The sequence below is a fragment of the Vigna unguiculata genome, chromosome 1 (genome assembly GCF_004118075.2).
Source record: "Vigna unguiculata cultivar IT97K-499-35 chromosome 1, ASM411807v1, whole genome shotgun sequence".
Lineage (NCBI taxonomy): Eukaryota > Viridiplantae > Streptophyta > Magnoliopsida > Fabales > Fabaceae > Vigna > Vigna unguiculata.
The window spans coordinates 37816100-37838056 of record NC_040279.1 but is presented as its reverse complement, the minus strand read 5'-3'; the positions used below and the strand labels follow the sequence as shown (position 1 = coordinate 37838056).

The 21957-nt window shown below is 31.3% G+C and overlaps 3 protein-coding genes and 1 long non-coding RNA gene across 4 annotated transcripts; 2 read left to right on the top strand and 2 right to left on the bottom strand.

The window, feature by feature from the left end:
• Positions 1 to 545: 545 nt before the first annotated feature.
• LOC114173749 (acyl transferase 4) lies at positions 546 to 2103 on the bottom strand. The gene is made up of 2 exons (XM_028058333.1): positions 1656 to 2103; positions 546 to 1565 (listed from the first exon to the last, which is right to left on the bottom strand). Exons 1-2 carry the CDS (start codon positions 2052 to 2054, stop codon positions 693 to 695), a joined length of 1272 nt encoding a protein of 423 aa, XP_027914134.1. The 5' UTR covers positions 2055 to 2103; the 3' UTR covers positions 546 to 692.
• A 9228-nt stretch (positions 2104 to 11331) lies between these two features.
• LOC114165054 (two-pore potassium channel 5) lies at positions 11332 to 13911 on the top strand. Its single transcript, XM_028049705.1, has 2 exons — positions 11332 to 12420; positions 13348 to 13911. Exons 1-2 carry the CDS (start codon positions 11408 to 11410, stop codon positions 13493 to 13495), a joined length of 1161 nt encoding a protein of 386 aa, XP_027905506.1. The 5' UTR covers positions 11332 to 11407; the 3' UTR covers positions 13496 to 13911.
• Positions 13912 to 16467: 2556 nt separating this feature from the next.
• On the bottom strand, positions 16468 to 18649 carry LOC114178699 (pentatricopeptide repeat-containing protein At4g02750-like). Its single transcript, XM_028064756.1, has one exon. It carries the CDS (start codon positions 18480 to 18482, stop codon positions 16797 to 16799), a length of 1686 nt encoding a protein of 561 aa, XP_027920557.1. The 5' UTR covers positions 18483 to 18649; the 3' UTR covers positions 16468 to 16796.
• Positions 18650 to 19913: 1264 nt separating this feature from the next.
• On the top strand, positions 19914 to 21624 carry LOC114186882. The gene is made up of 2 exons (XR_003605164.1): positions 19914 to 19991; positions 20310 to 21624. It is a non-coding gene; the product is annotated as an uncharacterized LOC114186882 (long non-coding RNA).
• The last annotated feature ends 333 nt before the right edge of the window (positions 21625 to 21957 follow it).

The following is a 21957-nucleotide window of genomic DNA, read 5'->3' as shown; positions in this document are numbered from 1 at the left end:
AGTATAATATTTATAAAAAAAATTAAATTAATCAAAATTATGATATAATTAAATTTAAAACAAAAATAAGGACTAAATTGAATAAATACAATAAAAATAGAAATTAAAAAATATTTAAATCAAATTTTAAAATAAAATAAAAAATATTTAGGGATGACAGTTTTTTTTTATATAAGTATACAAAAATTTTAAAAGTATCAATTATATTAAAATTTAAAAATTATCCTTTTAACTTTTATATATAAATATTAAAAAAATGTGGGTCACCAAGATCCCTCCCAGACCATTAAGCTGAACCACTCCTAAATAGTCCAAAGTCTACGTAATAATCTCTCTTGATTGAGAAAGACTTCGACTCCTTCCATTAATACTCATATTTACTTCCTTTTACATCATATTTACCTTTTTCACGTGTTTTTTTTTTTTTTACACTTTGAAGTACGTCCCATTCACTCTTAAATTTACCCTTCTTATTCTTCACAACCATGAAATATAGAGTGCACCCCACTAAACCGTTGAATTTTGAGTAACAAACATCCATAGAATATCCATATTAATAAGTAAAAAACAATTCCACATTCAAACAAACTTCACAGAATTTACAATTTATTTCAAATGGCAACATCACAGAAGACTAAGAGAAGCAGAAAGAAAGGTTATAATTTTTGTTGGAACCCTTCATCTTCTTCTATTTACATACTGAGTCCCTCATTCATCACACCATGCATCTCATGAAGGAAAGGAACGCGATGAGGCTCCTCCACGCACCACGTCATCAAACGAATCCCTTTGCTGGGAAGAGGCATGGACCCCACAATGGCCACTGGTATAATGCTAGAGCCTTGGATGGGAACCACGTGGACGGGTGGACCCCACTGATAATCCACGTGGTTGAATCCCAGCCTTCCCCACTCAGACACGAAGAGAGTGGTGTAGGTGAGTGGAGGCGCAAAAGGGTCTTCTCCATTTTTCAAATGCTCTCCCTTCAAGTACCTGTCAAATTCCACGCCTAACTTGGCCTTCGCTTCTTGTATCAGCTTCACCACACCAACCGTTGTTGCATTCCTAAGTGACTCACACGAAGCCGTCATCGTCACCGGGAAGAAACAGTTGCCGTAGAAGCCATTCGGCAGAGCTGGGTCCAACAGTTGACGGCAATTTGCAAAGAACACCAGCTTCAGTTCCGTATTGGGCTCAAATCGAACGGCCCTTGTTCGACTGGCCCAACATGCTGCTGCAACAATCTCGAAGGTGGAGCAATTGAGTCCAGTCACTTGTTGGAATTCTCTCTTCAGTCGGTTGATTTGATCCAGGGGCATGTCTATGTTAGCATGGTGTAGTTTGTATTCTGGCATTTCAGGAGGAGCGAGTGGTGTTGGTGGCAACGCAGTGATTTGAGAAGATGGAAAGAAGTTTCTGTGCCACACTGGTTCAATGCTAGGTTTCTCTAGATTTCTAGCTAGTTCCCCTACTGCATTTAGAAACTGTGCAGCACCAAGACCATCGCATATGCTGTGGCAGAATATGAGGCCTATCACAAAACCCCCGCAAGCAAATTGTGTCACCTGAAGGAAATCAAAGTTCAATACTTCATTCATTGTTAAACTTGAGCTATCAAGAAATATGTAAGGTGAAAATGATATATTACTATATACCTGCATTTGCACGAGGGGTTGGGTCTCGGGAACAGCATCGGGAAGAAGATGATGATAAGGAATAGAGTGAACATCATCAAAGAAATTAAGAGAGTGGAGGGTGCAATCAGAAGATGCCTCAACATACCACACGCCATCACCAGAGCACTCGATCTGAAGGCACCCGAGTTGCGATTCTTTGAGTCTTCCCGCAAGAGGGTAATACGGAACGAGTGCTTTGGAGAGGGCCTCTTTTATGACCCTTGTTGCTTGAGGACCGTGTTTGAACACATGCAAGGTTTGAGCGTTGCATCTTAGAACAGGTAACCTATCGATCACTGACAAATCTAGTGTGGTCAGTGGAGTCTCCTTCCATGGCTTAACTAGGCCTCGTTTTGTTCGTAGCACAGACACTGCCATGATGCTTATGCTCAACAAAATGGATTTTCTAATGTGTGATCATGTACTGTGAATAGGGTTTCTATTTATAGATGAGTAGATTCATATTTTATGTTTTGTGCTCCTTTGCGTTTAAGTCTAAACTTCGTTTGGTGGGTGTATAAGGGAGAAAGTGAACTATTCTGCCAAGCATACGGTGACATATAATTTATTATTTTATATTTTAAAGGGTAATAATATTTATGCATTATAAAATCTTTATATTTTGTCTTCTTGGAAAGATGGGGAGAGAGGGTGCATGTGTTATTTTCAAAATGATGTCATAGTTAATTTTGTTATGCATTAGTTAAGGTTTAAAAATGGGGCAGTTAGAGACTCCTTTTCTACGTTAGGGTTAATTTATAAACGAGTTAGAGACACAAGAAACATAGAGTGATTTCTTGTAAGTCTAAGGTTACTTCAGGACTACATCGATTAAGGAAGTAAAGGCTCTTTCCCTCACGGGTACTAATGTATAATGATATATACATGGTGGTTAAATAGTATCAAATAATCTTTATATATATATATATATATATATATATATATATATATATATATATATATATATATATATATATAATCTGAGATTGGAATGTGGTCCAGACTTCAATCAAATTGAATTATTAATTCAATTTCTATGAAAAAGAAAGGAAAAGCAGAAATTCATAGACCGGGACAATAATATCATTAAAAATATTTAAAAATAAATAAAAATACTGAAAATTTGAAACGAAATATAATTACATATCTATGTATTCTTTTTTACTATATTCAATTAAATTAGAACGAAATCTTTCATAATTTTTCAAATTTTATTTTATCTTAATTGTTTTCATTTTTTTTATATTCGAAAAAGAGTTAAAAGTGAATTAAAAACTAAAAGGAGAATCATATATATATATATATATATATATATTTGCTCAAGTAGCATTTATTTTCTTATACTTATTTTATATAAGATATTTTTTATATATTGTAGAATATACATAATAATATATTTATTTTTGCAACATTCTTTTAAATAGCATAACTACTAAACAAAACATTTCATATGGTTAATCATAAGAATAGAGTACTAAAATGTAATTATCATATTACAGTCATCCAAAAGATAAACTAAAATGTAGGTTTATACATGACAATCCAAAGGTTTAGAGTTTTGCAAAAAAGATATATGTACACAAGAGTCCTAAACGCAAGCTAGAAAGTTGTATCTCCCTCTTCTTTAATTGGTCCATTTGTAACTTCCTCATTTGTTCACACCAATTAGATGATCATTATAAATAAGAATAAAAGACTGAGACAAAACATAGAAGAAAGGGTAAGCTAATGCATGAAAACATTTAATAATTTGAAAGAATACAATTACTTAACTATACATAAAAAATCATAACAATCATAAGCGAATATTATCTCATTCCATACAAAGACTCATATGATTCAATTATTCAGATATATGCATTAATATCGGATCCTGGCAAGTTATGCACTTGTGATGGCCTCTGCTGCTTTGTAACGTCATTGTCAATGGGTTTCACCCTACCACACACAAGGGTAGTCCGTTAATATCTTTGGCTAAGTTAAACCTCCTAGACTAAGACTTTTTGCTCCTCTCACTACATACCCCATCCTTCTCTACTTGATAATTGAATGATTATTAAAGTTCCAGAATAACTGTCAATTGAATTCATATACTAGTGCATACACTACCATAAATCATAATTATCCTTCTTGAATTAATATCAATCATTCTCAAATTAATCTCTTACACCAACTAGTTCATAAGTAATAATTCACATTAGCCACAAGACATCAAGATTAAGCATAGAATAACTACTAAGCTCTAATACACTCACTCAGCGAGACCATCTATTCGTTAGGCGAAAAGTGCACAAATGTTCACTCTCGTCCAAGGACTAAACAGCTCTCCCGACGAGTGAATCACTAAAACTCATAAAGGTAATTTTCTCAAAAATTTGTTCAATGAGAGTGTTATCGACTAGTGACTACAAAGTGAATAAGCTCTCTGACTTTGGATTCGTTCAGCAAATGTATTCTCATTCAGCGATTACCAAATCAGAAACGCTCACACACATAATAACATATGACCAATAGAAAAAGGCAGAAAATCAATTTATTCAATTGAAAAAACTGATCGAACAGAAGTGAAGAATTCGTCACAAGAATTACTTTAACGATCTTCGATTTTCAAATAGATGAACACAAAAATGAGAAACTATAGAAAGAACCGAGGAGACTCTAGAAATTGATTTTTAGAAAAATTATATGTTTTATAAATAGTAAAACTCGTTTATTTTTTTATACTTTAATTTTTTAATATTAAAATAATAGAATATCTTTAAATTTCTTTTAAAATAATATTGCCCTTTAGTACTTTTTAGTTTCTCTATTTCTTTGTTGAAGTTTTTTTTTATGATTATTTTATCCTGAGTGTTAAATGATTATCGAATGTGTGGAATAACTATTTTTTTTTCTATGTTTTACTTATAATAGAAAATATATACCAATTAAAAAATAGGAAAATATAGAATTAAATAGAAAGAGAACCCAAAAAAGAGGACGTGAAGCTCGGTTTAATGATCTTCGGGTTTCTCCCTGCATCCCCAAATATTTTTCAGTACCCCCAAAATTATAATTTTGACTCTAATAAATTTGTTATCTAGCTCGGTGGTTGAAAAAGTTAAAACACAAAAAAACAAAAAAAATGAAACGGATGTCGAGATCCATTTTAGAAAAATATGAAACGGATTTCGACATCCGTTTCACAAAAAACAAAAAAAAATAATGAAACAGATGTTAAGATCTGTTTCAAAAAAATGTGAAACGGATCTCGACATCCGTTTCACAAAAAAATAAAATAATGAAACGGATTTCGAGATCCGTTTTACACCGTTTAAGAAAAATGTGAAACGGATCTCGACATCCGTTTCACAAAAAAACAAAAAAAAAATGGATGTTGAGATTCGTTTAAGAAAAATATGAAACAAATCTCGACATCTGTTTTACAAAAAAAACAAAAAAAAAAATCTGTGAAACGGATATTGAGATCCGTTTCAGAAAAATGTGAAACGAATATCGACATCTGTTTTAAAAAAACCTAAAAAAAATTATAAAACGAATGTTGAAATCTGTTTCATTTTTTTTTTTAATCTTTAGGGTCAAAATTGTAATTTTTAGAGGTACATAAGAATGTTTGGGGTGCAGGGAGAAACCTGATGATCTTTATTCACGGGCTTTGTTGTAATACTGATTCGGCCATCCTTTTTTGTGTCTTGGGTTGGGTTTTTTGTAGCTCTCCGATCTTTGTGTCAGATAATTAAGGGAATCTTCCGTTTATAATTAAGGAATCACACCCTCGTGAGCAGCAAAATTTGATTCTTAGATATCCAAAATATCACTTATCATCCAAATCCACCTCATAGGTCAAATGAAAAAAAAAAACAATAAAAATATAATTATCCTTAAATTACACACATAATTTTATAACAAATAAATCTCCAATTAAATTAATAAAGGCTTAAAATGTGATTATATATTAAAATTAAAAATTAAAATTTCATTTTGTTTTCATTGCAAGATATTAAAGTATGTTAAAGAATTTTATAGGAGTAATTTTGAAAAATGAAAAATCTGAAAACCAATTGGACAAAACGAAATTAGGGTACCAATAAAGTGTGATGTTAAATTTAAAAAGAAAGCATTGGAATTAAAATAGTATAATCAATAATCTAATATTATAATTAAAATAATATACTCTAATATATATATATATATATATATATATATATATATATATATAACAAATTCTAAATACTTAGTGTTATATTTAATGATATTATTTAAAAAATATTTTTATGCTTACATCTGATCTCTTTTAAATAATTATTACTAAGGTATTGAAACAAAGAAAACTATATCGCAAAGACCAAAATGGAAAAGAAAAGAAATAAAATGACAAAGTTAATATATTAAAAGGATAATCAGGATATTTAAACTATAATTTTTGAAATAATAAATTATTTAAAAATAAACAAGATTTACTTATTAATATAATAATTTATTAAAATAATAATTTTAGAAAAAATACGCATAAAACTCACTTATTATTAATGTAGTGTTTGCTTATAAAGATTTGGTTTAATTATGCCTTTGGTCTCCATTTTGGAGTCAAAATCTCAAAATGGTACCCAAATGTTTAAAAGTCTCAAAATAGTCCCCTTTTTTGTTGAAACGTCTCACGTTTGTCCTTGCCGTTAAGTCAACGTTGACGCCGTTAAAGGGAGTGCCACGTGTCAGTTCCTCGATTTTTTGAATTTTTTTATTAATTTTTTTTTGAATTTTTTTTTTAATTTTTTTTTTGAATTTTTTAAAAAAAATTAAAAAAAATTGTCACGTGTCAAGCTGTCATCGTGCCACGTGGCAGTGACAGTGACACGTGTCAATATTACGCCACGTGTCATTTTGTTAGTCTCAATTTGGTCCCTTTATTTTAATTTGTCTCAATTTAGTCCCAATTTTTTGTAAAAAGTAGCAATTTTGTCCCCTTCAAATTGAAACAAAATTTAATTTTATATAAATGTTATACCAATATCTTTATTAAATTTGATATTTTTATTCAAATTGATATTTTTATTATATATTTTTAACATAGCTAAGTTTAGTTAAAATTATGTTTCACATTCAACTTTACTTAAAATTGTTTTCAAATTTTAAATTTATATATGTTTTATTGTAACATGAACTAGGTAATTTATGATTTTTTTTTCTATTAACATTATTTTCTATTAACAACTTTTAAACCATTTTAAATAAAGTTCAATGTAAAATATTAATTAAATGAACTTAATTTGGTTAAAAATATTTACTTGAAATATCAATTTTGATGGAAATATTTGTGTACATTTATACAGAAATTAAATTTGATTTCAATTTGGAGAGGGACAAAATTGCTCCATTTTTACAAAAATTGGGACTAAATTGAGACAAATTAAAATAAAGGGACCAAATTGAGACTAAGAAAATGACACGTGGCGTAATACTGACATGTGTCACTGTCATGCCACGTGGCACGATGACAGCTTGACACGTGACAATTTTTTTTAATTTTTTTTAAAAAATTCAAAAAAAAAAAAAAAAAAATTAATAAAAAAATTCAAAAAATCGAGGAACTGACACGTGGCACTCCCTCTAACGGCGTCAACGTTGACTTAACGGCAAGGACAAACGTGAGACGTTTCAACAAAAAAGGGGACTATTTTGAGACTTTTAAACATTTGGGTACCATTTTGAGATTTTGACTCCAAAATGGAGACCAAAGGCATAATTAAACCTAAAGATTTATTATCTAAAGAGACGAAGAAGGATGAATGAAATATATTTACTTTTAGGGATTAGATATGATTTAGGCAAATGAATCTGAAGATGAATGCAATATTCTCAACCTTACATTAAAGAAGAAATGAGAAGGAAAAACAGTTCAACACTTATACATCCTTATTTTTTTAAATTTCAGATTAACAAGTATGTTTTCACTTAATGTCCATTACTTTTATTTTGTTTTAAATTCAAACTCACATTTGTTTATATTTTAATTGTTAATGCAGTGATGATGCATGTATCTCCATTCGCTGATTAAAGAGATTTTCTGCATTTCTGAAATTCACATTTTGCTTTTTGTTTTATAAATGTGAATGCAGTGATGCATGAATTTATATTCTCCAACTAGAGAGATTCCTTGCATCTTTAGAATTTGCATTATAGAGTTTGTGTTATTGTTGAAGGTAGGTGAAGATGTATTCAACATGTCATGTAATCTAATAATTATATTTATTAAAATATTATTTTATATTTATCACATTTATCAAATTATTCATAAATTTATACAAACTTTATTTTTAAATTCCTTCATTTTCATCTTTTTATTCTTTGAAACAAACAATCTCACTTCTCCCTTACCATTTTCTCAAATTCATCCACTCACTCTCTCTTCAATTTACTTATTATTGAAAGCAAACACACTCAAATCTTAACCAAAACAAATAAATGAATATGAACCCTTCCTTCTAACCAATAAATTCGTAGGTTGAACCAAATCATGGATGTAGAAAATACACAGCTAAGCCGATACTCAAACAGTATCTTGAAATAGAAAAAAAAAAAAAAAAGAGGAAGGAAAACAGCAAAATGGAATAAAGAAATATGCATGTTGGGTGGAAAATGAGTGAAGTTGAGAGTCAAATATACATTGGATACGCTAACCCGTTATAGTTAGTGTGGAGTGAGAATATGGTTTGCTTCATGAAAGAAAAGAAAGGTTGGTAGACTCATGGACCAACTTGCTGGATTTTTTATTCTTTATTCTTTTTATATTTTTTAATATATATTAAAAACATTTTTAATTTTGTAAAATTCTCAAAATCTTTAACATTAATTAATATTTTAATTGAATAAATTAACCAAATTACATAAAATAGGCATACAATTTTTGTGTAGAAGTTAGATAGAAGATGAGTTGTTAATGAAGATATCTTTTTTTATTGCTATGAGTAGGAGACACATTTACCCCTCTGTGGTTCTCCTCAACACAATTCCTAATTGCCAAGTTACAATAACTGGACTTTAATTTTTTTTTTTAAATGTCTATTTGAACTTAATTTAAGCATCAAGTTGTGTTTAACTGGATAATATGACATGCTCCCTCACGCAAAGCACAAAGTGCATCTATTTTATTTTATAAAACTAAAACTCTCACCATCACAACATCGACAAAAGTGAAAGCTACCTTATTGAGTTTATCACAAATTTAAATATTTAAATATTTTTTATCAAAAATAAATTATTGTTCTATGTAAATTCTCTAAAGGTTTTAATTTTTTTCATTAAAGTTTTATTCGTTGATTTTTCTGACTAATGGAATAATTGATAATATCATTAATTACCTTTAATGCATTAAAAATAAAGAAATAAAATTATTAAATTTTTAAGTATTTTTAATTAAATTTATATAAAATATATTCCTTCTATAAAAATATTTAAGACCTTTATGGTTTACCATTCAAAATGTAACATCAGATAATTAAAAGTAAATTCAATTAAAAAATAATGTAATAAAAAATTAGAATAAATATTAAATTAAAAATAAATAACTTTATAAATAACATAATGGTTAGTTATGTTATTTTTTTATTTTCTATATTTAAATTTAGAAGAAGTTTAAAATTTGACTATATTATTTTTTACAATAACCACGTAAGGTAGCAATCAAATTACCTTTTTATAACAAAAATTAAATGATAGATACCAAATTAAAAAGTATAAAAACTTGTTGACATTAAAAGAAATACATTTTTTAATATAAACTAAATTAAATTTATAAATTCTTGGAACTTAATTTAGTTTTTTTTTTTTAACATAATCTTTACGTCACAACTTCAATCACCTTTTTAATGATCTTTTTTGTTTCTTAATTATTTCATGTAAAGTTGTTCAAACGGACCATCTAGTCTTGTCCAATCTAGTTCATCACAGATTAGTTACTTAATGAGTTAACTTAACTCAACTCACTTAACAATGATTTCAAAAATTTCAAACCAGACACGACCTACCACATATGGGTAGGTTAAATAAGTTGACTAATAAAAAAAATACAAATTTTGTTTTTCTTAATCTAAAATAATATATAATTTTTTTTCTAAAAATCTTGAATGGAAATCCAGTATACAGTAATTAGCATTGAATTTTGACCGACCAAAATTTACTCATCTCATTCATATGAATATAAAACACCACATAAAAAGGTTTCTAATTGATTATGTACCAAATAATCTTGGATTAAATAAAAAATAAAAGTCCAAACAAAATCCACCGTCTGAATTTAGTATATTTTAAAAGCTCCAAGAAAATGCACCATTTAAAAAGTTCACGCAAAAATTATTTAGGTTTTCTTTTTTTATATAATTTAATACTTAAAATTTATGGATGAATTAGTGAGTCAACTCAACATATCTCAAATTCAATGTAAATAAATAAGATTTTTAGTGGACTAAATTTATTTTTGACTCTTATCAAAATTTATAATTTGATTTTAACCTAATATAACTCAAATTCCTGATAATCAAGTAGGTTCGTAAGTTTTAACCCATATAATTAAATTAATCATGTGCATATATGGATTGATTTGAATATTTCGATTAAAATAATTTGACATAGGTCCACCTTTCTTACGTGCAAGCTAATGCTATTTCTTTTTCTTCTATTTTCATTATATATATATTCACACATAAGTATATTAATATACATGAAATTATATTTATTAATAGTATTAAAATTAGTAACGATCAATTATAATAAGAAAAATGTTTTATTGGATACGGTATAATTTATTAACTAAGTCATATTTTAAATTATCATAAAAATACTAAGATTTACCATCATTATTTTTTTATATAGAATGATAATGGTGACAAAATGGATTAAGGGTTCAACTTTAAAAGATAAAAAGAATAAAGTTAGGTGATTTAACACATCATTAATAAAGTTAGGTGATTTAACACATCATTTTGTCCCTTTTAATTCGTTAAAAAGAAAAATCTTTTCAATTTTTCCTTTAAAAGAAAAAAAAGGACTCATAAGATGTATAATGTAATAGTGAAAAAAATATTTAAAATGTATATTAGAAGAATGTATATGTTTATTAAAGAACTAATAAAGTAATATTTATTAGTTTTATCTTTAATCTTGATAAAAAAACAATATTCTGATATAAAATATGGTAATGTTTAGAAAAGGAGTTTGCTAAGTTTTAGAAAAAAAAATAAATTAGTTGTTGCTTGGTAGTTGTATGATTGACAATGTTAATTATTTTCATCACTCTCTCGAAAGGAAATAAATAAAAAGATAATAATATTTTAATTATTAAATTTTGATAAATTTTTTTATAATATAATATGTCATTTTTAAGAAATTTTAAAATATTAAAAATAAAAATAGAAAATCATTTAAAAAATACCATCTAAAATTATAAAAAAAAATTATCAAAATTTAATAGTAAAAAATTATTTTTAAAAAAAAATATATATAAAAACGCAAGGTAACTTTGTCTCTGGCATGGAATAAGTAGAAGAAGCCCCCGAAGGGTCGTAATCAGCATACGTGGCGTGGGGCCCAGTGGAAGTGATGAGTGTTTGGTGGCTGAGTGATGAGTGAGAAAGTAACAATAATGAAACCAAAAATTCACTTCAACTTCAACCATTTCTCACACACCGTACCATCTAAATCTATCCACGCACACCAATCTCCTCTCAGCTCTCTCTATGTTCTCTTTTCTTCTTTTGCTTTCTGCAATGGAAGACGAGCCTTTTCTCACAACAACGACAATCACTTCCCAACGCGCCGATTTCCTCTTGCAATCTTCCAAGTCCTTCGACGACGTCACAGCCCCACGCGCCGCCCGTAACGCCGAGATTCAGGAGCACCTCTCCCAACCCTCTCCCTTTCACTCCAAGAAGAAAAAGCTCAGCCGTTGCAAGACAGCACCCGCCTTGGTTAGCATGCGGGACCTCAAACCTAAGACGCCCGAAGTCCCCAAGCCTCAGTCCAGTTCCATAATCCGACAGGGCATGTGCTTACTCGCCATGTACCTCTGCGTGGGAGTCGCCATTTACTCTTTCAACAGGGACAATTTCTCCGGCATCGAGACCCACCCCGTGGTCGATGCCCTTTACTTTTGTATAGTTACCATGTGTACCATAGGTTACGGAGACATCGCTCCCTTGACCCCGTTTACAAAGGTCTTCGCTTGCGTCTTTGTGCTGGTGGGGTTCGGCTTTATCGACATACTCCTCAGTGGCCTTGTCAACTTCGTTTTGGATGTGCAAGAGAACATGATCCTCACGGGGCTCCAAATGGGTGCAACTGGGAGGAAGGGTTTTTCTGCCCGGAACTACATCGTTGATGTGGTGAAGGGGAGGATGAGGATCAGGTTGAAGGTTGGTTTGGCGCTTGGGGTTGTTGTTCTGTGTATTGGGATTGGGTGTTTGGTGTTGTACTTTGTGGAGGGCTTGGATTTGGTTGATTCTATCTACTTGTCAGTTATGTCTGTCACAACGGTTGGGTATGGAGACAGGGCGTTTAAGACACTTCCCGGTCGGTTATTTGCTGCTATTTGGTTGCTCTTTTCTACTCTCATGGTGGCACGCGCTTTCCTCTATTTGGCAGAGGCCAGAATCAATAGAAGGCATCGCAGAATGGCCAACAAGGTGTTGCAGAGAGAAATTACTGTTGAGGATTTGCTTGCTGCTGATATCAACCACACTGGTTTCATCAGGTACTGTCGTCATTTTTCCTCCTGTCTTCTCTTGCTTTTCTTACCAATCAAAGTTTTAATCTGTCACAGTTTCATCACCATCTTTACCATACTAAGAAATTTCATGAAAATGCGATTGATGTAACAACAACTGCAGTTGCTAAAAAGGTCTAAAAAATTGATATTGTAACCGAAATTGCAATCATGAAAAAGCCTTGTTGCCAATTATCATGGTTTTAAAAGAACAGCTATAATAACAATTGAGAGACTGTAACATCGAGATCTTTTTGACTTAGTGTGATAGCAGTACAACAATTGTGTCTGCATCAGTTATATTTTGCATAACGTTAGACATTTGATGAAACCGCAAATCACCGATACATGTTAATTTACGCTCTTCCTATTGCTAATTACAAGTAAGCAGAAGTAGAGATTGTTGCGTAAAGTGATCAAATGGGGCATTATTGTAATTATTGGTATCTAGTATTCATAGGAAAATAGCCCCAAAAGCATAGGATACCATGATTAGGATATTCTAATCGAGTACAACGCACCGCAATTAGCTAACACCATACAATATGTTATGATTCGTGAGATCTGGAGGCGCATTAAAATGTTTTGAACAAAAATATGAATGGTAGTCATGTGCGGAGATAACTATAATTTGATTAAACATTATGGTTTTGAGGGAATTTATTTTCTTTACTTGTTTTTCGTGAACTGTCATCTGTTATGGAAAATGTCACTTTCTAAATAAAGATAATACTAACCGTGTTGGATGTTTCATGCATCATGCGGAGTGTACAGGTAGGGGCAGAGAGTGTGATTCATCAATGAATTATTTGATTATTTTATGTGGTTATTATTTGAAAGGATTATTCTGTTAGATGCTGCTCTTACTATAATTCTGTATCTGACATTACTCTTCCCTCTTGGCTCTGTTTTCAGCAAGTCTGAGTATGTAATCTTCAAGCTGAAAGAGATGGGTAAAATACAGGAAAAAGATGTGTTGCAAATTTGTGACCAATTCAGTAAGCTTGATCCCTCTGACTGTGGGAAGATAACACTACCTCATCTCTTAGGGGGCACTTTATGACAGAGTAAGGGCAAAGCACCATTTTTGCACAGGGAAGAATCTGGGAAGACGATCCACGCTGAAAAAGTTCTGCAAATGTTGATAAAGCCATTTTCTTCCTTATGGGTGAAAGCGATTGAATTATTTGGAGCACTAGAAATTACATCGATTATAGTGGATGCAGTGATCAATTCTGTGTCATAAAATCACACATCTCTAACATGAAACTAAAATCAATTGTGAAAGAATTTAATTTTGTCCTAAACAAGTAAATCATAAGAAAACACTTGTAGAAGGAGAAAAAGATGAAAGAAAGGGGTCAAACAACTTGTTCCAGGTATGGAAATGCAGATAGGAAAGGCCATAAATGCATTATCACAAGTGTTACTGGTTTTGTAAGTATAAAAGTATCAATACTGAAGTTCTGCTCTTTTAAATCGATGCAGTTAAACATTTTAACCTATTAATTATTTATCAACCGACTCATGGTTAAAATAAATTAACTCAAAATAACTATTTTAAAACACTACAAGTTTTATGATATAAAACATAATCTATTGAACCTGTCATCTAAGATTGGGTTTAATGAAAGTGACAAATCTCTTACAACGTGATTGGTTTATATCTAAGCTTAATATAGATCTGGCATTGAAGTCACAGATCATGTTTGAAACAAACGTTACAACAACAATTAAATATGAGTTATTACTTACGGCGCATCTGGTCACCGAGAGAAATCACGTGAAAACAACTTATCATTGCTGAAAAACGTGAAAGCTAGAATTATTTGTTCGTAGCTTGACGTGAAAAAACCCGTCAACGCGATGGAACCAAACGCGCCACAAGCCATATTCGAGGGCCACAAAACTTGATTTGATGCTGGCCACACATTTTTTTGTTATTTCTTATGTTAGGTGTATTTTAGTTATACGAAAAGAAAAGTGCAGTCTCTTTTGTCTTAATCTTAAAGTGGGTGACGTTTAACTACCTCTATATAAATAAAGCTCAAACAAATCTCTTTTTTTAGTAGATTTTCCTATTATCACAGTTATATCAATTATTTTTTAACCAAAACGTCAATTATTAAGTCATTAGTTTTCATCCACTGCAGTTGACTCTCTTGTAAAATCTTAGAGCATTTTTTTTTTTTTATAAATTATATCGAAATATGAGAACGTTTTATTTGTTTTAGAATGTACCATTGTGTGTCAATTTTTTTATAAAGAAAAAGAATAGATGTCTCCAATACAAAATTCCTAGTAAGTTTAAATTCAGGTTTAAGTCTTATAAAAAAACTCATTCATTCCTCAATCTTATAAATAAAAAATTGATAATAAAAATCAGAGACTTTTTCAAATTGTAATAAAAAAAAAAATTAAAGATAACCAAACCACTTCTTAAATTTAATTTCTATTGTCTCCTAACACACTACAAAGAAAAACCTATTGACTCTAACGTTTTACACTGTAAACTTTTTGCAAATTCTTGAAAAGAAAAAGAAAAAAGATTGTTTGACAAAAAAAAAATCATTCTCTATCTGATCAACCAACTTGCAAGTATACATGATTTGGTATTTAATCTCAACCTTTAAAAAGAAAAAAAAACTTGCAAATACTCACAAATATTCATGGATATTTAAAAAATAAAATTGGTTTTATTTTTCCTTTTTATCAACTAGAAATAGAATATAAGTCTAAAATATAAATTTAAATACTAATGATTTTATTTAGAGTATGAGTGTATTAACATAAATTTTAATACAATTTAAAAATATCTTATTAATATACATTTATAATTAAAAACTAAACTAATTACATTTATACGAAAATATTAATACTATTTCTATAATTCTAGCCCCTTATGTGGGTGAAACAGAAGTTGGAAATGGATATCTCTTTAAATAATTATTACAAATTTGTTTTTAGGAATATGACAATTTTGCAATTCCTAACTGGTTTGTACTTTTTGCTCTGTCAACCACTGAAGAGAACCTGCATGCACGTGACAAACGAAAATAAGGAAAAGTTAAATGGTTTATTTTTCTTACTTGACATTGTGCAACCTTTTGTGAAGACAAAAAGATTGGTATAACTTTTATAGGGCTTTGAAAAACAGATTTGATTTTTTTTTAAATTAAGTAATTTTAATCTATTATCAATATATTGTAAATTGTTGAATATATATATATATATATATATATTTATTGTTTTTTAATTAATAAGATTATATATTAACATTATATCAAAATTATTAAAAATAAAAAAATCTAAAGATCTAATTTGTAATTAAAATTTTATAAAGGAAAAACTTAAGAACTAAAGTAAATTTAGGTCATTTTAAATATCTATGTGCGGTGAACCTCAAAATCAGTTCAATTTACTTTTTTATCCAAAAATATCCAGGCATCATATGGTTTGATATTGAGACTTGAGTGGGACAATTTGAAACTACCACATGAAATGTTTTTCATTTTTAATGCAAATATTTTTAATTTTGTTAAAATATATGACTAATTAGTAATGTCGATTGTTTTGATTTATAAGAAATTAATAACAAATTTTCTCTAAATAAAAAATTAAATATGAAAGAAATACACTTTGTCTAGAGATCAAACGATGCAATTATGTGTTTATTGTTCTATGCTAATCTCGTGTTTTATTCATCTTATAGTTAATGTGCATGTTAGATGATCAGAAATTTATTCAAATTTACTATAAAGTTTCAAAAGAGAAATCAACTTAAAATGAAATACTTATTCTCTTAAAAGAGAAAAAAAAATCAGATGCATGTTACAGTCATTTCCAGAATAAATTTATTTAATCTTTATGTTTTAGTTCAAAATATAGGAACTATTATTTTTTTTATTTTTATTCTTACATATATTTTTTAGACGACAAAGACTGTATGAACTGCAAAACTGTATGTGTAAAGACAAATATGAGTAAGTTTTAAGATATAGAAATTAAAACTTAAAGATTGTAGAAGTACACAAACTAAATAAGCATTTAAACCTTCCAGAAAAACAAATAAGGTGTGAAGTGTCTTTGAGAATTTGCCACTGAACGGCTAGTGAAAATTACAATAAACTTCATTCAACTTTTTCATTCTTCTCCAATAAAATGGGCATTTAATTCATCAGAAGCCAATGGGGGGAAATAACTGATTGCAAGTTCATCTAGAATGTTCCATCACCAGGGGCTTGAGGGTGATAGAGACTTCAACATCCCTTGGACTTTAATGTACCAAAGGACTTCAATTGAGTATAAAGAGCCACAAATTCATAAATTGCACATTGCTCATAACCATTAACACTCGGCTGAGTTTACAGAACCCAACTACTTGCCTTCTGCTTTCTGATATGTTTCACGTTCATCAAGTCCCTAAGTTCATTTACGCTGCTCCATATTCCTTTCTCACCTTGGATCTTTGAAAGAATTGAGTAAGAAACAGGATGGTTCCTTTCCAGTTTGCGGATCCTCTCTGCAGCATACTCTGCAAGTTCTAAATTTGAATGCAGGCCACAAGCTGCAAGCAGCGCACCCCACAACACCACGTCAGGCTCAAATGGCATATTCTCGATCAATTTTACTGCTTCATCAAATTGCCCTGCTCTTCCGTAGAGGTCCACCATGCAAGTATAGTGTTCCATCTCTGCTTCGATTCCATACTTGGATAGCATAGAAGTGAAGTGCTTTTCACCCTCTTCAACAAGACCGGCATGCACACACGCTGACAACACATTTACAAAAGTAACTTCATCTGGTTTAACACCAACTCTTTTCATCCTATCAAACTTCTCTAGGGCTCGGTTACCAAGCCCGTTACTAGCAAAGCCGCCAATTATTGAATTCCATGACACCAGATTCTTTTTCGGAATGGACTCGAAAACAAGAAATGCTGCATCCGTATCCCCACATTTGGCATACATATCCACAAGCGAGGTCAATGAGATAACATCATCTGGTATGCCAGACTTGATAACACACAGGTGCACCTGCATTCCCATCAAAAGAGAGGAACAACCAGCACATGCATCCAACACACTTGAAAACGTGAAATGATTGGGACGAGTTCCCGACTTAAACATCAGAAGAAAAAGCTTCAATGCATCCATAAATCTCTTATTTTGCACATACCCACTAATCATTACTGTCCAAGACACCACATTCCTCTCACTCATTTTGTTAAAAACAGACCTTGCTTTGTTTATCTTCTTGTTCCTGATATAACCATTCACCAAAGTAGTCCAGGAAATTATGTTCCTTTGGGGCATCACATCAAAGTTTGTTTGTGCATCATCCATGCTTCCCACTTCCATATAACCAGAAACCAAAGCATTCCAAGATGTGACATCTTTCACCAATATATCATCAAACGCACGCTTAAAAGCCTCTTCCTCTCTTAAACTCGCATAAGCTCTGATCAACGAAGAACCAACAAACACACTCAAGTTAAGTGCCAAATGAAGCGCCAGAGCATGAACCTGGGGGACCAAAACATCCAACTTAGTACTTATAACTGTTCTGAGCAATGTGGAGATGGTATAGTCATCTGGGGAAACACCAGATCTTCCCATTTGCAAGAAATGGCGGTACAACCCATCAGAGTCCGTGATTCTACTAAAACCAGAAAGCATGATATTCCAGGAAACCGTGTCTTTAAGGGGCATTTGATCAAACAGCTTGTGGGCGTGTTCAATTTGATAATGTTTGACGTGGCACGTCATCATCATGTTCCAGGAAACAAGGTTGCGGGATGAGGGATTATCGTCAAACAGTTCGCGAGCCTGGTTTATGTTGTTGTCTTGTATGTGAGCGTCGATCATGTAATTCAGCTTTGCGGATGTAACCGTACACATGTTGCGTGGGCAGAAGCATGTTGTCCGCGACAACAATTGGCACATTTCTGCATTTCTTCTCTTATTGAAAATGAATTCGCGTTGCTTTATTGCTCTGAGAAAATACATTTGGAAATTGGATACTACACATTTCTGCACCTGCCACATCATTATCCATGGAACTTAAATTTTATGTTAATCTACGATCAAATTTCACTATCCTTCAACTATTTCAACATGTTGGAATTGTTAGCGGTTTGAGGACTTCAACTATTTGAACACGATGTGAATGAGTTCGACGCTTAATTTTATGATTTTCAATCATTTTTAATTAGTAGTAATAAAAGAGAGAATGTAGTAGAAGGAGTGTCCTGCAAATAAAAAAAGTTCATTTGGAATATCTTTGGATATTATTAGAATTTTTTTATTTTAACAGAAAATTTTCATATTAAGTAAGTATGCATACGGATAAAGATAATATATGTTTGTCATTTATTAAATCAACTATAAATTACAAAATTTTGGAATTTTGTTGTCTCACATGTTCTTGTCATAAAAATTAAACAACCTAGTAGTGTCTTGCTGAGAAAACAAGTCCCTTTATGAATTGGTATAAGTGCTTTTTCTCCAATCTCGAAGATGCAAACTTCAACCTACATCCGAGAAAACTATATTCCTATATTTTATATATTTTAGGGAGGAAACTAGAGGTCATATCTTATATGATCTCGAACCCATGATTTTTTAATACCTAAAAAGTACAAACAAAAGTATTGATAGTACAGATATGTATGACCTCATGCCACCTCACGTTTTAAACTTTAATAACATTTTTTTTATTCACAATTAATGAGACATGAAGTATTTTAAATTGATTATCCATTTCCATTTTATTAGAAATTTAAATATGAATTATATTTGATGCAAAGAAATTGAAAAAGGGAGAAGAACCCACCACGTGCGTCTCACTCACCTTAACGTGAGTAGAAACTGCAAATACAAGGCAAAATAGACCATACTCCTTCCTTCCACCATCCCACGTTTTATCTTAATTGCCATTTATACCACCACCCCCTTTTCTTTAACAATCCACTTTTGTGTTATCACAACAAAGGATCATCTTCATGTTCGGTACTTTTGTTTGGTGACATTGTTTACTAACATTTCGATTCTGCTACTTCTACTTTTACTAAAACAAAGGACCACTTGCTTTCAGCATCACATGAGTAGATCCATTCTCATCATGCCCAATCAATTGTCATTAAATTTTTAACTTCAAAATTGTAAATTATCACGAATAAAAATAAGATTAATTTACTGTATATATAAATAAATGCGTTACAAATTGGTTCTATGAGATTAAATTAAATTTAAAATTGAGAAAAAAAAAGTGGTGATGATACCTTGAATGTGTTGAATAGACCTGAAGTTTCTTTTTCACTTTTGAAATGAAATTTGCATCAGTGTACTACCAATATCATGAAGTAGTACAGAGCAACGTTGGATTGAAAATTGCTAGTACATGCTTGTACTACAAATCATTCATTCCTCTCTGTGGTACACTTTTTATTATTATAATTACCGGTATTATATATAGAGAAGGGTTGTATGAAATGTATGCAAAAGTAATGTGCAAACCCAATTTTGAGAGGGTGATCAATAATGGTGATAAGGTTTAAGGTAAGTTAGTTCTTCCAAAGTTTGAGTGAGTGAAAGAGAAGAGACAGAAGAAACAAAGGCTGGGAAGAGACAGAGCACGAATGGAGCTATCAACAGAAAATGGTGAAGTGAGAATGCGAGGAGAGAGAGATCTGTTGTGGCTACGCTCATGCACTGCCTCTTCCCTGGCTCTGTCTCCTTTCTTTATTTCTTTACTGTAAAAACGATTTTAATCATTGCATCAGCTCTTTTGGATTGAATCTTATTGTTGCTAATGTGTTTGTTCATGCACAGTTATCTGGTTGTGATTGTTTTTTTATGTCTGTTTATTATTTTAAGGTTAATAATTGCTTCCACTGTGCGAAACTCGTTTCACAAGCATCACCATAGTCATATAATGGAACTTTATTATGGACAGGATACTCATAAAAAACATGTGGTAAGAAGATCTTTAGCTTTCTGACGAGTGTGTGAAGAAAGAATTCTCAACCTAGCTGCAGTACTTTTAGAAACATAACATTATATTTATCAAACCTTAAATTTTGAATTCACTACTACTTGAGATGCTACCAGATAAACCAATTAAGGACTGTACTCTGTTCTGACCTTTTTTCTTTATTGTCTCTTGAATTAACGTTGTCTCGGTGACCTTTTCTCACGATTGGTTTTATCCCTGTTTTGGATTATTTACCACTTCCAATCCAAGCAGCAATGTGATTGCAGCTTAAAATGGATCTGATTCTGTAGCAGAACGTGTGTTTTGGCCTAATTCAACCAGCTAGAGACAGAATAGCTAACAGCAAGGGACATGAACTACTTGAATCAGACAATGAAATGGGAAACAAACACCAAGAACAACCTGGTTGCCCCATAGAAACAGTGAAGAACCAAAAACAGCAGCTACAAAACGAAATCTGAGTAGCCACACTATAGAGATTTGAACACAAACAGAAAGTTGAAGAGGTGGTGGGTGTGAAACTTCTACTCAACCAAACAGAAAAAGAAAAATAGAAGCATAAATGAATTACCATGAGGCAAGTTGCTCCACTGATGCCTTCTGTAACCAGACATCATGTTATTTCCAATTGAATGAGCAAACAACTTGATTAACAGAAACACAGAGACCAAGAAATTTGATGACAGATGTTTGTTGCTTCCATTCTAAAAGAATATGGTGTTAAGAAGGGAGTTACTCCTTGCTCTCAACCAAGACAACAGGCATAACTTCCCCAAGTTTATGGTCCAGTTTTCCAGATTCTATGACGAGTAAATCCTGGAGAAGGATAACGTAATGTTGTCGAACATCTCCTGCACTTTTTTCTCCTCCAACCATGGCTGCAACCACTTCCCACCGTTCAGGGTGTTGCTCATCCACCACTGCCAAAGCTAGCTCAAACAACTTGTTCTCCTCCCAACTCCAACCGCAAAAGCTGTTAGCAAAATCTTCCATCGCACTCACTCTGGATCCCTTCAGACCACTTTGAAGAAATTGAGGATTCTCTACTAATTCTTTCACATTAGGTGATTTCATGCTATGTCTTCTTAGACAAAATCTGACACCCCTTATGATCTCTGGGGAGTTAGATGTTTGTAATGACGTGCCAAATAGTTTTCTTTCAAGTATTTAAAGGGCTATTTTTCTTTTCTATTTTTACATAAATTAGAGATTTTTTTACCGCATCCAATAATCTTTCATAGTTTTAAAAAAAAATCATGACAGACACACGTTTTAAAGGATAATCTTTATTTGAATTAAATATAAAACAGAGAAAAAATCTCGCATTAATTGATGCTCACAGTAATCTTAAAGGGATCTTTTTTTAACCCCAAATAAACAAAAAAGTCTTTGCATTATACAAATATTGTCCCTCTTATAAGATAGATCTACGTTTTGGGCAGTTATGATAGAAAGTTGTGAAAATGAAAGTGGATCCTATGGCGCCGAAACAGGAAGCATAATATAAACAATGTATTAAATAAAGCAGCT

Excerpts from the sequence above, each read along its gene's own strand:
- LOC114173749 (XM_028058333.1), bottom strand. The coding sequence starts at position 2,054 with ATGGCAGTGTCTGTGCTACGAACAAAACGAGGCCTAGTTAAGCCATGG. Across the intron at positions 1,566-1,655 it reads AACCCCTCGTGCAAATGCAG|GTGACACAATTTGCTTGCGG; the intron begins GTATATAGTAAT and ends GATTTCCTTCAG.
- LOC114165054 (XM_028049705.1), top strand. The coding sequence starts at position 11,408 with ATGTTCTCTTTTCTTCTTTTGCTTTCTGCAATGGAAGACGAGCCTTTT. Across the intron at positions 12,421-13,347 it reads AACCACACTGGTTTCATCAG|CAAGTCTGAGTATGTAATCT; the intron begins GTACTGTCGTCA and ends CTCTGTTTTCAG.
- LOC114178699 (XM_028064756.1), bottom strand. The coding sequence starts at position 18,482 with ATGATGTGGCAGGTGCAGAAATGTGTAGTATCCAATTTCCAAATGTAT.